The sequence below is a fragment of the Scyliorhinus canicula genome, chromosome 13 (assembly GCF_902713615.1).
Source record: "Scyliorhinus canicula chromosome 13, sScyCan1.1, whole genome shotgun sequence".
Taxonomy (NCBI): Eukaryota; Metazoa; Chordata; class Chondrichthyes; order Carcharhiniformes; family Scyliorhinidae; genus Scyliorhinus; species Scyliorhinus canicula.
Window position 1 is genome coordinate 56,221,479 of NC_052158.1, and position 18,822 is coordinate 56,240,300.

The window sequence follows — 18,822 nt, forward strand, 5'->3', positions numbered from 1 at the left end:
CCCTGCGGAACACCACTAGTCACTGACTGCCATCCTGAAAAGGACCCCTTTATCCCCACTCTTCTGCCAGTGAGCCAATCCTCTATCAATGCTAGTACCTGGCCCCAAACACCATGACTTATTTAGCAGCAACCTGTACAGCACCTTGTCAAAGGCCTTCTGAAAATCCAAGTGATATTTATTGAGCGATGTGTAGCTTTGCTGCGCGTTTTGCAGCAATGAGATATCGAGCCAAGGTGTAACACAGATGTTGTGTCAGAAAGCAGTTCAGGTCTCCTGGGACAGTCCAGAATTCACACACTCAGACTGTGTGTTACCGATGGGGCTTTATCACGTCCACGATTTTCAACCTTTTCTGCGTCCCTTCCTCCTTCCAGGACATTACCTTCACACTGCAGCCTGTCCTGCTCAGTCACTGGCACTCATCCCCTGCTCTGAAAGTCTTCATTCCTCACACTCCCTCCCACACAAGTGGGGTGCCAGTGACCACATCAAGGTCTGTTTGCAATGTGCAATGGCCCTTTTGCTGGGTCTCCCAGGGAGTGTAATGGGGGTGTGGGGGCCTCATTGAGTGACTCTTATGCCTTTTTGTCAGAACTATGGCAGCTGCTTATGTGGTGGAAATGTTGATCCTGTGCAAGCAGGTGGCTCTACCTTAAGAAGCTGAAGTGAAGACACTGCCCAAAGATTATATTTATTGAGTGATGTGTAGCTTTGCTGTGAGTTTTGCAGCAATGAGATATCGAGCCAGGGTTTAACACAGATGTTGTGTCAGAAAGCAGTTCAGGTCTCCTGGGACAGTCCGGAAGTCACACACTCAACCGATGGGGCTTGATTGATCCGCAGGGCCGGGAGAAATTACCTGAACCTTAAGAGAGAGTTGGCTGATTGTCTCAACAAGGAAGTCTTTCCTCTGACACAGGCTGTGTGCCAAAGAGGGTTTCAGCAGCTACTGGTGCATCTGTTATTTAGTGAACTTGGATCTACTTCATCTGTTGTGGAGCTGTGCATCTAAGGAGTCCAATGAGGTGCCCCAACACCTGGTGGTCCTGAAATAACCATGGCCTCTTCCACCTCTCTGAATGGAATGCTGATACAACAATGAGGATTTCCAGGTGGGTAGGGGCATGGAATCTACAGTTCCAGGAGACCTCAGAGCTCTTCAATGAAACTGACAGCTTTCAACAGTATTATTGGCCAGGGCCTGAAAGTTACCTCTAAGGATTGAGTTGCTGGTCTTTCACAGCAGCATTAGGATGTTCAGCCACATCCAGAGGGAAACCCCCTGAGTACAAGCCCTTGCCATCAAATCAAACCCCACAACCCCTAGATCACCAGGAACCCCCTCTGTAATCCAGAATTAAATCCAAAAGGTGCTTACCACCTTGCTCCGCCTCAAAGACCATGGTGCCAGGAACCCGTTTTAAAATATTTGCACCACACCATACCCGCCTGACTCCCATCTGGGGGTGGGGGTTGAGGGGGGATGGGAGGGTGGGACAACGTGAGGAGGGTATAGGTGTATAAGAACAGTCTGACTAGCCCAAGTGGTTTTGATGGATTCCAGGCATTGCCTTACTGGAGAGAAGGGGTTAAAGGAGCATCACATACACAAGAGCCAATGCTGCTGCTCTCCAACTGCAACACATCAAATATCAATGGTCAGAAAGTTAGTGCCAGTATCTAAACTCAACACAGTCAGATCCTGTCTGTAATTCTTAATCCCCCAAAAAAGGTGACATGTAAAGGGCTAATTGACAAAGAGAGACACACATACATAGTCACACCTGCGACAGACGCAGAGGGTTCTACATTAATACTTTGTGTTGTTCACTCATGAGAGGGACAGGGTGGGTATATCATAGAATTTACAGTGCAGAAGGAGGCCACTCGGTGCATCGAGTCCGCACCGACCCCGGAAAGAGCACCCCACCCAAGGTCAACACGTCCGCCTATCCCCATAACCCAGAAACCCCACCCAACACTAAGGGCAATTTTGGACACTAAGGGCAATTTATCATGGCCAATCCACCTAACCTGCACATCTTTGGACTGTGGGAGGAGACCGGAGCACCCGGAGGAAACCCACGCACGCACGGGGAGGATGTGCAGACTCCACACAGACAGTGACCAAGCTGGAATATAACCTGGGACCCTGGAGCTGTGAAGCAATTGTGTTAACCACAATGCTACCATACCATGCATAGAAATCAGGAAGAAGGACTGTAATAAAATTCAAGAGACTGACATATAGAGAAAGGAGGTTCTGAGTGGTTTGGCGGGTTTAAAAGTAGACATATATCCAGGGCCAGATGAAATGTATCCCAGGCTGCTGAGTGAGGCAAAGGAGGGCTGCTGGCAATAATTCCCAATTTCTCTGTGACCTCAGGAGAGGTGCCTGAGGACTGAAGGATAGCCAATGTGGTAATATTAATCAAGAAGGGAGGAAGGGATAAATCACAAACTACAGACCAGTCAGTCTAACCTCAGTGCTGGGGGGACTATTGGAAGCAATTCTGAGAGAGAGAATTAATCTGCATTTGGAGAGGCAGAGAAAAATCGAGAACTGTCAGCATGTTTTAAGGGGCGGTCATGTCGGACCACCTTTTTTTTGTTCTTTATAAATTTAGAGTACCCAATTCATTTTTTCCAATTAAGGGGCAATTTAGCATGGCCAATCCATCTTTGGGTTGTGGGGCGGAACCGGCGCAGACACGGGGAGAATGTGCAAAGATCACACGGACAGTGACCCAGAGCCAGGGTCGAACCTGGGACCTCGGTGCCATGAAGCAACAGTGCTAACAACTGTGCCACCGTGCTGCCCCATGTCTGACCAACTTTTTTTAAAATTTAGATTATCCAATTAAGGGGCAATTTAGCGTGGCCAATCCACCTACTCTGCACATTTTTGGGTTGTGGGGGCGAAACCCACGCTTACACGGGGAGAATGTGCAAACTCCACACGAACAGTGACCCAGAACCGGGATCGAACCTGGGACCTCAGCGCCGTGAGGCGGTTGTGCTAACCACTAGGCCACCGTGCTGCCCATGTCTGACCAACTTGATTGAATTTTTTGAAGAGGTGATGAGGTGTGTAGATGCGGGCAATGCATTTGACATAGTCTACTTGGACTTCAGCAATGCTTTTGATAACGTCCAAATCACTGGCTTTCAAAGCAGACCAAGCAGGCCAGCAGCACAGTTCGATTCCCGTACCAGCCTCCCCGGACAGGCGCCGGAATGTGGCGACTAGGGGCTTTTCACAGTAACTTAATTGAAGCCTACTCGTGACAATAAGCAATTTTCATTTCATTTCATATCTGATAGCGAAGGTACGAGCACATGGGATCCAAGGAAATTTTGCAAATTTGATCCACAATTGGCAGAGGGTGATGGTTGAAGGGTGTTTTTCTGACTGGAAGCCTGTTTCCAGCAGGGTCCCGCAGGGATCAGTCTTGACACCCTTGTTATTTGTGGTTGATAAATGATATAGAAATGAATGTTGGGGCAGCACGGTGGCCTAGTGGTTAGCACAACTGCCTCACGGCGCTGAGGTCCCAGGTTCGATTCTGGGTCACTGTCCGTGTGGAGTTTGCACATTCTCCCCGTGTCTGCGTGGGTTTCGCCCCCACAACCCAAAAATGTGCAGAGTAGGTGGATTGGCCATGCTAAATTGCCCCTTAATTGGAAAAAATAATTGGGTAATCTAAATTTTAAAAAAAGAAAAAAAAAAGAAATGAATGTTGGAGGGTTGATTCGTAAGTTTGTGGATGATCCGAAAATTGGTGGGGTGGGAAGTAGTGATGCACTTCGGCAGCTCAAACAAGGCAAGGGAATACATGATAAATGACAGGACCCTGAGAAACATTGAGGATCAGAGGGACCTTGGTGTGCATGTACACCGGTCCCTTAGGTAGCAAACAGGTGGATACAGTGGTTAATAAGGCATATGGTATACTTGCCTTTATTAGCTGAGGCATAGAGTTTAAGAGCAGGGAGGTTATGCTGGAACTGTATAAAATCTTGGTTAGGCCACAGCTAAATTATTGTGTCAGTTCTGGAATCCACATTATAGGATGGAAAGGATATAGAGGAGATTCACCAGGATGTTGCCAGGGCTGGAGAGTTTTAAGTTATGAAGCGAGATTGGATAGACTTGGATTGTTTTCCGTGGAGCAGAGGAACTGAAGGGGGGACATGATTGAGATGTATCAAATTATGAGGGGCATACATGGAATAGACAGGAAGAAACTTTTCCTCTTGGTGGATGGATTAATGACAGGCGACATAGATGTAAGGTAAGGGGCATGAGGTTTACAGGTTTTTACTCAGAGGATGGTGGGAGTTTGGAACTCGCTGCCTGAAAAGGTGGTAGGGGCAGAGACCCTCATAACATTACTGAAGTATTTGGATGTGAACTTGTGATCCCAAGGCACACAAGGCTATGCGGGAAAAGTGCTGGAAAATGGGATTAGAATAGTTAGGTGATTGTTTCTGACTGGCACAGACCTGATGGGCCGAAGGGCTGTAAGACTCCATGACTCTGCACATACACATATACACACCTGCAAATACACATACACACACACATGTACAGACCTGCACACAAACATACAGACCTGCATACATAAAGACACTCACACAGACCTGCACGCACACACCTGCAGATACACACACATGCTCTACACACATACTTGCATACGTACACACACACACAGATACCACACATACACATGCAAATGTACACATATACACATACACCTGCACATATATACACACATACCTACACATGCACACACACCTGTACACACACATACCCACATCAGTCCTCCATGTAAGAGGGTGCAATACCCCTCATTCCCACTAGATAGTGCCATCTCACTTTTATTTGCTCTCCCCGCTCCTTTAATAGTGCAAAGTTTGCTGTTTCTCGGAGCCACCCCCTGTTTGCCAGCCCTGGTTGTGGGTTGGGCTGGCTGATGATTGGCCGGGTTGGGAGCAATGAGAGGCGGCGATTGGAAGGGGTTTGATGCTGGGGGTCTGGGTGCCTGCCTCCCCCAGACCTGGTTGTGTGTGCGAGAAGTGCGCTTGGCCGCTGCCGAGGCTGCGATGTGAGAGAGTACAGAGACAGGAGAGCTGCACTCTGCAACCTGGAATATAACCAGCAGCGGGAGATCCCCCACTCCGGGCAGGATCCAAAACTATGATTCCCATTCTCATCCTCTACCTGCTGTCTGCTGTCGGTGCTGTGGAAGGTAACAGCTTCCCGAATTCTCCCTCTATTTCCGATGATTTACCCCTCGTTTTGCAGACTTGCAATTACTCCATCTTTTAAAACAAAACTTGCATGTTTAAAAGTTGCAGTGGATTCTCCCAATGCTTTTGCAGATGGACCGAGAGTTTTTTTTCCCCCCCAAAAAAGTAATGTGTACAGTATTATGTATTAGCAAACAGATGTCAGTTGGTTATATTCCCCCTCACACTTGCAGCTGCAATGCAGTCTTTTATTGGCTCGGATTGGGGATTCTGTGCGCGCCCGGTGGATTAACCTCGGGGTTTGTTCGCTTTTTTCTGGGATGGGACCCTTTCTCCCATTTCATGAGGCTCCGGGCACTTTGGTGAGCTTAACTGGTGGGGCAGGCATCGATATATCATTAGGTGACCGGAGGGTGTGGGGAAAGCTCAGGCTCTGGCAGATTGTGCTGGATGTATGCAGAAGAGAGGTAAAGTGTGAGGGCAAGTGTGTGTATCATTGAGTGGATCTTTCAGTGAACGCCTGAATGTGTGTGTCTGTGTGCGTGAGAAGTGTGGATCTATGTGTGGGTGACTGTGTGTCTACCTGTGTGCGTGAGCGAATGTCTGTAATATGTGTGCGAATGTATAGTGTGTGTGTGTGTGGAGGGGGGGGAGGCTGCTTGAGAGTGTGGGGAGGGTATCTGAGTATGTATTTGTCTGCGGGGGTGCATGTGTGAGTTTCAGTATCTGTTTGTGTGCAAGTATGTGTGTGCATGTATATGTGTGTGTGTGCATGTATATGTGTGTGTGGGTGTATATGTGTGTGTGCATGTGCATATTTGTGTGTGTATATATATATATATGTGTGTGAGAGTGTGCAGGGTCAGTCCTGAAGCGCTATGTTCAGGGACAAGGTGGATGAATCGGGGCAGTTAGAGATTGTGACTTGACTCTAGAATTTGAGACTTTCCAAGACGAGGGAAGAACCGCTTTTATGGTGCTTTCTGTTCACGTACATGATCTGAAAATGTTCTTTTCAGGATGTCCGAGTGATAAATGGGTTAATACACAAAGTGGGGTGGAGGAGAGCTCCTCTCGACCTCAGCATATTAAACAATGGGCAGCATCGCGCTGACACTATAGGAATATCTTTCAAAGTGATTCACGCTGTTTCCACAATCCCACAAGTGAACTGTGAACCTGCTGATTATATACAGCATCATTTCGATGTTAACACCACAGACATCGGATTGTACAAATGTTGTATTCATGAGAACTACATTGTTACATTCTGGCTATTGTCTGATGTCCCCTTTTCCTGTCTTTCATTAATGTTTGAAATAGCGAGGCTGTGATGACAGAATGAGAATTCTATTCTTCATGATTTTTAATTTGCTCAATTTCTGGAAGGTAGCTGCCCTTTAAAAAAAATGTGCGGAACCTGCACGAGAGTGACGCTTGTGTTTAGTTAACACCGGTTTAAATATTTTTCTCTGCGAGATATTCGCTTTTACTTTTCCCCGTCTTATCAGCTCAGTGTTCAGTGTCGAGCCGCTGGTTCTCAATCAGTAAAGCTTCCATCCTCTGTGTGTGTGTGTGTGAATATTTAGGGCTGTGAATAGATTAGTTGCTCTCCTTGAGCCCCCTCCCCCGTCCCTGTTAATCAGAAAGGTTTTAACCATCTTTCTCTGTGAAGACGTTTGAATGCAGAGGATGGCCTCATTATTGCAACCGGTGCCTTGGAAAGGCTTGTTGAGCAGTTCGAGGAGTGCCTCAATGTCGCCACTCTGTGAGTTCATTAACACATTGCTTTCGATGAGTCTCCTAATGAGGGTCTCCGGGGAGATGTGCGCTCCGCATCCTATCCCTCTTCCTCCCCCTCCCCCCAGCCATTTCAAACCCATTTGTCTGCGAGTCACATCCTCCCTCATTCAAAAGGGGATTTGCGAGACGTCAAGACAGCAGGGAAAGAACTGGGGGCACACTGTGGGGGGGGGGGGGGGGGGGTTGAAGATTACAGGGAGCTGGGACACTTGCCTGCTATGTATTCTGCCCAATTCCTGCCCCCCCCCCCCCCCAAACACACACACCACATACACACACACACAATTTAAAAGAGAATTAATTGTACTTTACGGACAGAAGAAACTACACTGCCGCTGAATTCTCCTTGGAAATTGGGTTTCCCCAGTGTGCGGGGTTCAGTTGAAAGCTTTTAGAATCCCAGCTGCCTCTAGAGTCAGATTCTTGACTTCTTTCTGAGGGTGGGGAGTTGTTGGTGGGTAGACTGGAAATGGTGGTGTGTGACGGGTTGTGTGGTGCCGAGGGTGGGCAGAGGGGTGGAGGGTGTGAGAAGAGGCGAGGGTGTGGTCAGTGAGTTGGAAGTTGTGGGTTGGTTTGAGGGGGACCACAGGGGTGGTGATGTTTAGGAGGGTGTGAGAGGGAGCTGCGAGTTGGTGGCCAGGCGGGAATGTGAAATGGAGGTGTTTATAGCTTCAGAATTAGAGATTGAAAGTGAGGAAATTTTGCCCAAGCTGAATATTAAATAAAACAAGTGCTGAAAATGGAGAAACTCCAATGACTAACGTGATTGTGTCTCACACAGCATCCCTGAGAACACCAGTATCACTGAGAACATTCTCTTCCTGCTGTGTGTTCCAAACATCACTTACCAAATAGTTTAAAAATCTGCACTGGTGATATCAGATCAATCTTTGTGTGTCACAAACAAGTTAGTATAGGCTGTGTATGTGTGTGCATGTTGTGAGAGACTGTGCGTCTGAGATTTTGGATGTGTAAGGGAGTTTGTGCCTCATTCTGCTTTTGTGTGTGTGTGTGTTTGTGAGAGAGAGTCTGTCTATGTTGTGAGATAGTTTGAGAGTGTGTTTATATCTGAGACTGAATATGTCTCTGGGTCTACGCATGTGTCTGATCCTGTGTTTTGTGAGTGTGTGTGTGTTTAGTGGGGTGTGTTTAGCTGCATTTCTCTGATCATGTTTGTGTGTGCATTCTAAAAGCTTTCAACTGAACCCCTCACACTGGGAAAATCCAATTTCCGAAGAGAATTCAGCGGCAGTGTAGTTTCTTCTGTCCGTAAAGTACAATTAATTCCCTTTTAAATTGTGTGTGTGTGTGGGGGGGAGGGGGGGGGGGTCAATTGGGCAGAATACATAGCAGGCAAGTGTCCCAGCTCCCTGTAACCTTCAATTCCCCCCCCCCCCCCAAGTGTGCCCCCAGTTCTTTCCCTGCTGTCTTGACGTCTCGCAAATCCCCTTTTGGATGAGGGAGGATGTGACTCGCAGCCAAATGGGTTTGAAATGGCTCACCATTTGGTGGTCTTTCATGTCTCCAGTGCTGTTGATGCTGGATTATTGCACTGGGAAGGAATCCGATTTCGATATCTGTCAGTCCCTGGAATCTTTTCATCAGCAGTTCAAGTGAATATGGGGACAGAATTCCTTTTAAACTGCAAAAGAACAAATATCCTTGTTGTACCATAACGTTATTGATTATTGAATGATTTCTCTGTGGACAAGCTGCACCAGTCTTAAAAGGGGTCATTTCCATCATGACATTTCTTTATTCATTGAAGAATCAACAAGATAAACAACATATAATGATTTTAACATTGTAGAATGCCCCAATTAACTTTGAGTGTTAGGAAGGAAAATCTGACACCGAGGCACATAAAGCAATATCAGGGGCAATTGGCCAAAAGCTTAGTCAGAGAGGTAAGGAGCATCTTAAAAAGGAAAGGTTATTAGAGAGGTTTTGGCAAATAATTCCAGAGCTGAGGGCCAAGGTAACAGACGAGCATGGCTACCAACGGGCAAGTGATTAAAATTGGAGAGGAAAAAATTAGAGGAGCTCAGAGATCTTAAGTTTATGGGGCTGGAGGAGATAACAAAGAAAGGGAGAGAAGAGGCCACGGAAGGATCCGTTATTGTGATATTCAGCAACCTGCGTTGCAATGCTTTGTTATCATTTTGAGTCCTCTTGGGTGGGACCCACTGAGTGAGAATTGTGGAGCACCCGGTTTAAATGTGTACCTCATGCCTATAATTTGTCGGGTTGCAATGTATTCACGTAAATTATTGTGAGATTCATTTGCCTTAGCTTTGAATTTAAATTGGTGGAATTGACCTGAAATTGCTGAGTAGATCCACAAGAAATGAATGTGGTTGTTAAATAAAAGTGTTGTGAAATTACTGTACATTTTGAAATTGAATGGCTCTCTCTTATTTAATTCAAAGAAAAACGACATAAATCAGTAAAGCGAGCTGAATATTTACTGTTTGATCTACCAGTGATCCAGGAAGAATGACCTTTGTCTAATTTCTCTGCAAAACAAAACAAACGTGAGCATGCACATCTGTGAGAGAGAGAAAGAGAAGGTTTGATGGGCTCAGTCATTGATATGTGGATAAGTTAATATTTGCTGGAGTTTTCATGTATTTTCATGGGATGTGGGCATCACTGGCTGGGCTAGCATTTGTTGCCCATCCTCATTAAGTGAGTGGCTTGCTCAGCCATTTCAGAGTTAGCCACATTACTGTGGATATGGAGTCACGTGCAGGTCAGACTGGGCATATTTCCTTCCCTAAAGGGCATTAGTGAAGGTAATTGATGATAGTTTCATGATCACTATTACTGAGACCAGCTTATGTTTCAGATTTGTTCATTGAAAGAACTTCCACCAGCTGCTATGGTGAGATTTGAATCCATGTCCCTATAGTATTATCTTGGATCTCTAGATTGTTAATCCAGGAACATTACAACTATGTCACTGAAAGTGTTGGCTGATTTCAACTTTGATGAATCATGACCTGATTTAATGGTAGAACAGGCTAGAGGGGCTGAATAGCTAGCACTTTTCCTATACAACGACAAAAGAACAAAGAAAATTACAGCACAGGAACAGGCCCTTCGGCCCTCCCAGCTTGCGCCGATCCAGATCCTTTATCTAAACCTGTTGCCTATTTTCCAAGGTCTACTTCTCTCTGTTCCCCAGCCGTTCATATATCTGTCCAGATGCATCTTAAATGATGTTATCGTGCCCACCTCTACCACCTCTGCTGGCAAAGCGTTCCAGGCACCCACCACCCTCTGCATATAAAACTTTCCACGCACATCTCCCTTAAACTTTCCCCCTCTCACCTTGAAATCATGACCCCTTATAATTGACACCCCCACTCTTGGAAAAAACTTGTTGCTATCTACCCTGTCCATACCTCTCATAATTTTGTAGACCTCAATCAGGTCCCTCCTCAACCTCCGTCTTTCCAACGAAAACAATCCTAATCTACTCAACCTTTCTCCATAGCTAGCACCCTCCATACCAGGCAACATCCTGGTGAACCTCCTCTGCACCCTCTCCAAGGCATCCACATCCTTCTGGTAATGTGGCGACCAGAACTGCACGCAGTATTCCAAATGTGGACTAACCAAAGTCCTATACAACTGTAACATGACCTGCCGACTCTTGTACTCAATACCCCGTCCGATGAAGGCAAACATGCTGTATGCCTTCTTGACCACTCTATCGACCTGCGTTGCCACCTTCAGGGTACAATGGACTTGAACATCCAGATTTCTCTGTACATCTATTTTCCCCAGGACTCTTCCATTGACCATATAGTCTGCTCTTGATTTAGATCTTCCATAATGCATCACCTCGCATTTGCCTGTATTTTGGTCCTGTCTCTGTGTGCAGTGGGGTCACCATATAATTTAAGAGGACTCCTTCTTGACCATGAAGGGCGACTTGCCTGATTTGTAAGGGGGAAATCGTCAAAATCTCACACTGTCCTTTTCATTGATTTCCGTTCCCTGCACACTGAGTAAAGAATATTTCAAACGGAAAACCATTTTACAGAATGTCACTGAGCATTTAAGCAAAGGAGTCGCCGCTGCAATGTCACAGTATGCCTCATTGGCACTGGTGAGTTTGAAGATGGAGCAAATTCCCAGAGTCAACAACCAGTTCTAACTAAATAAAAGCAAATTACTGCAGATGCTGGAATCTGAAACCAAAGAGAAAAGGCTGGAAAATCTCAGCAGGTCTGGCAGCATCTGCAGGGAGAGAAAAGAGCTAACGTTTCGAGTCCAGATGATCCTTTGTCAATGCTAAAAAACAGAGAAAGTGGGAAATATTTATACTGTGGAGTGAGACTGAAAGTTGAGTCATAGCCACAGAAACCCAGGGAAATGGGATGCTATTACCCACAGAAACCAAGGGGAAAGAGTGTTAATGGCAGTCCCCAGAGAGAATAAAAGGTGTGAAAGGCCAAACTGCAGAGAACCTAACATCAGAGGGTAAATTCTGACAGATGTAGATGTGGGGGAGAGGAAACAAAGGGTAAGGAAAGGTGGATAAGATGGGGGGCTTAAATATATATATAAAGAAAGACGAGAGAGAACGAAATGGTAAAAGACAGTTAAAATGAAATGGAATGAAAACAAATGGGTTGAGGTGGGGTAGAGCTAATTACCTGAAGTTGTTGAATTCAATGTTGAGACCGAAAGGCTGTAGCGTGCCTACGGAAAGTGAGATGTTGTTCCTCCAGTTTCCGTTGAGCTTCACTGGAACAATTCTAACTGTTGCTCATTAAGCTTTGTGGAAAGCAGGGCAGGAGGAAAAAATCATTTTCGAGTACAAAGGGTACAAAGGTGTTCCATTGAATACAAAGAAGCAAATTCTGGTTTTCCTTTTTGATACCATTTTGAAATGGGCCGAGCATCGGATATCAATGTACTTGGCTGTTTCAGGTGGTAGGTCCTCTTTAGCATGCAAATGAGGATCCTTGAACCGTGATCACCATCTTGGGTTAGAACTGGACGGGATATGTGTGTGTGTGGGGTGTATAGGAGCAAAGAGATGCTTCTAGAATAATTTTTCCAGCATCCTAAGGAGCACATGTACATCTCTACGCCCGAGAAAAATAATTTTGTCTCATGTCACACTGAATACTCCTCTCTGATCACCACAACAACCTTCGCCCCTCACACTTAATTTGATGATTTTCCGAAATGATTTGAATCCATAGAATCCCTACAGTGCAGAAAGCGGATATTCGACCCATCAACTCTCCATCGACCCTCTGAAAGAGCACTCTACTTAGGCCCACTCCCCGCACTATCCCCGTAACCCATTCATTGATCTTAGCCTAAGCCTACTTGACCACCTAACCTGCACATCTTTGACCTGCGGAAGGAAAGTGGTGCACCCGAAGGAAACCAAAGCAGACACTGGGAGAACGTGTAAACCCCACACATACAGTTACCCATGGCTGGAATTGAACCGTGGTCCATGGCGCTGTGAGGCAGCAGTGCTAACCAGTCAATGGACTGGGAATTGTCTGTAATCTGCACTATTCACAGTGTTGATGTAAGCCTACTTGTACACCAATAAAGATTATTATTATTACATATGAGACACCAATAACAAAGACTTTTAACTTCATAAATCCTCTACAAATGTGGTCTGCAACTTTCTTCATATTGGCGCAGAGGGTCAAAAACTCTCAAGATGGCGCCGGAGCGAGGCGACTCTCTGCAAGCTCTCCCCAACAGATCCACTTTTTACATAACTTATACTAGTTCTAATCTTTTAAAAATTAATTCTAAAGCCCTATTATGTATTTTCTTGAATTTTGTTTAATTCCCTTTTCTTCCCCTGTACTGAATGATCTGTTGAGCTGCTTGCAGAAAAATACTTTTCACAGTACCTCGGTACACGTGACAATAAACAAATCCAATCCAATCCAATGTGCTGGAAAGAGACTCACATGCTGACTTGTTAGTTGGACACTTTTCCTTCAGCCTTCAATTGCTTTGTCCAACAACCGGCTGGAAGTGTCAGATGATAAATGAAATGAAATGAAAATCGCTTATTGTCACAAGTAGGCTTCAAATGAAGTTACTGTGAAAAACCCCTAGTCGCCACATTCCGGCGCCTATTCGGGGAGGCTGATACGGGAATTGAACAACCGCAGTAAGGTTCACTGAGACCTGGGACTTTGATAACACTTGAAACCAATTTGATTTAAAAACCGAGAACGGAACAGATCAGGAAATCAGGTGAATTAGAGTCAAAAAGAGGGAAAGAAAAGCAAGAAAATACTTTAAAAACATTTTACATTTCAAAAAATATCTGAAAAAAATTGCTACAAGCAGGAATGAATCTCCACACTGTTTAAATCCCTGGCTGGAGAGGTGGACAGCATTGCAGGAATGCAAATTTCCTCATTAAAATGATCCTTAAATTGCTTAGTAGCAGCCCTAACTTTCTGTGATAAGTTCAATTAATGCACAAATGCTCAATTTCTTCGAAGTCAGGGGAGGCTGTCATATTTGTGAAGCTAATGGTGGAGTGGTACAAATTGTCCAGCCACTTGTGGTGATTTGCAACCTCACAGCGTATCTCTTTCTCATCACAGGTTGCTGGGTTATTCATGCAAAAAACTCACCCAGTTATAGTCCCAGCAAATGCTGGACCAATGTACATATACTGAAAGATCAGTCAGCATATTCATCATGTATATCGTCACTTTGAAAAATGCCTTTGAAACCCAGCTCGAGTTCACCATTTCTACAAGAATTATTAAAAGCTGCTGTGATACAGAAGGAAATACTGTATTATGTTTGCTGAGCTGTTATGAAATAACACTACACCTCACCCTCATTACGGATCTCACAGCTCTTTGCTGCCAGTCTGTACCATCTCAATACTGGACTATTGGGGATATTCGTTGCAACACCTACCTCATTAAAACATACAAATGCTCAGCTCCTATGGACCGTGTTATGTGATTGGAGTATATATTTCCATAGAGTAATGTAATAGATTTAAGTGAATTTTCATCCCCCTGAAATGCAACAAAAGCTTTCCTCAATAGGTACAGGAAATAATGGTGGTTATACATCCTTTATCAGACAGCCATCTAATAATAATAATCTTTATTAGTGTCACAAGTAGGCTACATTAACACTACAATGAAGTTACTGTGAAGACCCCCTGGTCGCCACACTCCTGCGCCTGTTCGGGTACACTGAGGAAGAATTCAGGATGTCCAATTCACCTAACAAGCACGTCTTTCGGGACTTGTGGGAGGAAACCAGAGCACCCGGAGGAAACACATGCAGACATGGGGAGATTGTGCAGACCCCGCACAGACAGTGACCCAGTCTGGGAATTGAGCCCTGGTCCCTTGTGCTGTGAAGCAACAGTGCTAACCACTGTGCGACTGTGCCACCTTGTTCCATCTCCACCGTTTTCAAGCATCAGTGCTGACTTCTATGCAGGAGGTTACTGAGTCAGGATGGTGTTCCCTTTCATTGCTCATCCATAAACTATTTTCGCAAAGAAACAAAGAGTGCCATCAAAATACTGGAAACACTTTGGGCGGAATTCTCCAATAATGGGGCTATGTCCCCTCTCCAGCCAGAAGAAAATTCAGAGTGATTCTCCTATCTGAAGGGGGTGAGCAGGGCCCGAGAATACTCCTCGCAGCTCTAGCTGCCAATACGGGGCCCTGCACATTCGGCCGGGCACCCCGTGCGACATGGCGGACTCGCACCGCAGACCGGTTCCGTAAATATGGCCCCCCGAGATCACGCGAGCCTGTGGATCGGTGGCTGCCGATTGCTAGAATGGCTGTCCCTGAGCCCCCCCCCCCCCCCCCCCCCCCCCTCCCCGGTGTAGGATTGCTCCGCCCTCCACCAGGGTTGCCGTGGACTGACTCCACAGCTGCCACTGGCTGTTCCCGGTAGGCAAACCGTGGTTAGAACCACGCCGTTGGAAACTCGGCCAATTGTTGGCAGAGAATTGCCGCGGAGGCCTCTGTCAATGGCCCCCTACCCGCGCCGCGTAGATTTGCGGCAATTCTCCAAGGACCGTAAAATCACGGGAGCTGTGTTGCACTGGATTTCGGCATCAACGCTCATTCTCCACCGATCGCGATTTTGCCGCAGAGGCTCAGGGGCAGACTGATTTCTGTTATTTTATTTTTCATCTCAAAGTATAACATAGCTTGTGCAATAATTGACACAGTGACCACTTTCCCAGATTAAGTATTGCTCAACTAGCCCTCACCATAGTAATGTGTACACCTATTTATTTTCTTTAAAGGCACATCTTGTGCTCACTTGCCCATATTGGTTCCTGGCCTGTCAATACCTTGACTTAAAAATTCTCGACCTTATTTTCAAATCCCTCCCTGGCCTTCTCTGTAACTTCCGTTGCACTTCTTTAAATTGGGCATCTTGATCATCCCCAATTTTAATTGTTCCAACATTGGCGGCTGTGCCTTCAGTTGACTTCGCCTTCCCGCACCTCTGTTCCTCAATTCTTGAGCCGGGGTGGAGCATCCACGGGGGGGGGGCGAGAATCCCGCAACGCCGTCCTGACGCTGGCTTACAGATTCTCCCGCACCAATTTTCGGGCTCCTGCGGGATCGCCGCCGAGCTGGTTGGGGACCGTTGAAAGCGCCCCCCCAACCCTGGCGATTCTCTGGGCCTCGACGGGCCGAGTGCCCGCCCAGTTCGGCCGAGTCCTGCCGGCGTGGGTTACTCAGATCCCACACGGCGGACCTGGAAGATGTGCCTGCGGCGACCGTCCTGGGAGGGGGGCGCGGTATCCGACCTTGGGGGGGCCTCCACGGTGGCCTGACCTGCGATCGGGGTCTCCTGATTGGTGGGCAGGCTGGTTTCGTGGGGGTCTATGTTCCTCTGTGCAGGGCCCCTATAGGACTTCGCCATATTGTCCGCGGACCGGCGCGGAGACGGGAACCCACGCACATGAGCGGAATCACGCTAGCCGAGACGCATGCGCAAACTCGCACCGGCCATAGCGCGCATGCGCGGACCTGTGCCGGCCGTGCTGCACCGGCTGGAGCTGCAGGGACTACTCTGGTGCCAACCTAGCCCCCTAGGAAGGGGAGCATACCAGACAATTGAGGATCATTGACGCTGAAGCTGTTCATGCCACTTTTCACGCCGGCTCAGAACTTGGCCGCGGTATTGGAGAATCCCGGCCATGGTTTGGTGTAAAATATTGTTTGGTAACGCTTTTATGATTTGTCTTGGGATACTTTTCACTATGTTAACGGCACTATATAAATGCAAATTGTCATTGTCATCCAAGTTATCATGAATCAAGTATGAGTCCTGATATTCAACCATGGAAGGAACACAACTAAATTTCATCTTGTTATGATATAATGTTGCACAAATACATCAACCAGGGTTTCTGAATGGAGGAGGGCTTTAACAGGTTTTAGTTTCTCCCTCAGTTGTCGAAGGACACTAGGATCAGGGATAGTGTTATTGAATCCAGCTAAGGTATGACACAGTGGTTAACACTGGAGCCTTTCTGACCTATATTATCGAGTATCGCAGAATAGGTAGTGCATTTACCAAAGGACCATTGAGAGGCCTCTATTTTAATCCCAATCTGAAAGAAAATACAATTTACTGTGCCAATGTAACATTTGCATGTATGTCGATTTAATGATGAATTATAGGTAGGTTGTCCCAAGACCACAATTCCATGAAGTACAGATCTGAGACTGTGAAAAGTCATTTTGCATTGTATCTTTGAAGGTAGACAATGATCATTCCCTCAGGTTTTTGTTGAAAGCCAGATTTCAGATGTGAAAGAGCAGTGTTTTACATTCATACCGCACACCACTTCTCATTATAAGATTCTTTACTGAATCCAGCGTGTATAAAATTAATAATAAAATTTCAGAATAATATTCATACTGGATCTTCCTTTCACAGACATTTTAATCTTTGCTATTTTGCAAATGATTTTTTAAGAGGTTAATATTAGCGCTGCTTGAGTGATAGCCTCTTGCCTATTTCCATCGCTTGGTGATTTGCCAATCTTGGCCCTGTTGTCAGGGAGTGCAGACTGATAGGACAGCCCTATAATATTAAAGTTTGCAACTGTTCCACTCTCTAGAATCAGGGATTGTGCTGGATGCTACTGGATGACCATAGGCCCTCTTATACTTCATTTCTCTGCCTGAAGGCTAATCCAGCTCACTCTCCCACAATCTCCACCATGGGTATGGGAAGGGCAAGAAGGCAGGTCCAGAGTTTAGCCTAGCTCAATGGGGAACAAATCCTGCTGGTGGCACTATTCATACCAGCTGTCCAGCTAACTGAGCCAACTGACCCCTACAAGGAGTAAAAGCTGCTGCGGATAGTGCACTTTTACATGAACATTGTCATCTGGAGTTATGGATAGTGATGGTAGAGGTTCCATCTTTATTTCCACCTCATGGCTGATCAGGAATCTCTCTCTCTCTTACCACCTGCTGTTGGAAGGATTTGATACTCAAGCTGTTCTCAACACACCTTCCTCGGTCATCAGACCTTGGTGTGGGACTTCAACCCTTGGCTTCTGGTTCAGAGATAGGGGACGGAATTCTCCGACCCCCTGCAGGGTCGGGAAATCGCCCGGGGCTGGCATAAAACCCGCCCCTGCCTTGGGCGGAATTCTCCGCCACCCGGGAATCGGCGGGGGCGGGAATCGCACCCCGCCGGTCGGCGGGCCTCCCGCGGCGATTCTCCGGCCCGCGATGGGCCGAAGTCCCGCCGCTGTCAGGCCTCTCCCGCCGACGTAGTTTAAACCACCTCTGGTGCCGGCGACAGCAGGTGGCGCGAGCGGGCCCTGGGGGGCGGCTATCGGACCCCGGGGGTGTCCCCGATCGGCAGGCGAGCCTGCGCCGTGGGGGCACTCTTTTTCTTCCGCCGCCGTCACGGCCTCCACCATGGCGGAGGCGGAAGAGACCCCCACCGCGCATGCGCCGGGATGACGTCAGTGGCTGCTGACACTCTGGTGCTTGCGCGGACTGATGGCGACCGGCGAAGGCCTTTCGGCCAGCCCCGGCGCCGGTCGGCGTGGCGCCAAAGGCCGTTGGCGCCGATCGGCGGAGCGAGAGCCACTCCAGCGCGGGCCTAGCCCCTAAAGGTGTGGAGAATTCCGCACCTTTGGGGAGGCACGACGCCGGAGTGGTTCTTGCCATCGGGACGCCGGGGCCCCCCGCCCCGCCGGGTAGGGGAGAATCCCGGCCAGAGGCTCGATACTCCGCTGCCCCAAGCCAAATTTGCGGCCGGTGCGGGGGCGGAGAATCCACTTTCACAACGTACTCGGGGCCTGGCACCGATTCAGCGATTCTCCGAAACACGAAAATCGGCGTGACCGCCGAGTACGCCACGTCGCCGGGGGACCATTGCCAGAGGGCCGCCTAGCAATCCTCTGCTCCCGACCGGCCGAGTTCCCAACGGCGTGGAACTAACCACCTATTGCCGGTCGGGATGCTGACGTGGCAGCTGCAGACTCAGTCTAAGGACGCCCTGGTCAGGGGCGGGGTGGGGTTTCGAAGACCGGAGGGAGGGGGCCCTTATAGAATTAGATGTGTGGGTTTAGATGATCAGGCATGTGGCCGATTGGGGGTCTCACTTTTCTGACTGGCGCCGCGGTCAGAGTCCACCATGGCGTTCGGCTCAGCCATTGGAGGCCGCGGCCTAGCGCATGCGCGGACTCCAAACTAGAAGTGTGGGGACCTGTATCCGCAG

General features: G+C 47.5%; 1 protein-coding gene across 2 annotated transcripts in view; it reads left to right on the forward strand.

The window, feature by feature from the left end:
- Window positions 1-5,045: 5,045 nt before the first annotated feature.
- LOC119975522 (ephrin type-B receptor 1) overlaps window positions 5,046-18,822 on the forward strand; it is a 657,403-nt gene continuing 643,626 nt past the window's right edge. For both annotated transcript variants that reach the window (XM_038815308.1, XM_038815309.1), the window contains exon 1: window positions 5,046-5,255. In XM_038815308.1, coding sequence (XP_038671236.1) covers window positions 5,204-5,255 — 52 coding nt within the window. In that variant the 5' untranslated portion in view covers window positions 5,046-5,203. The remainder of the gene's footprint in view (window positions 5,256-18,822) is intronic.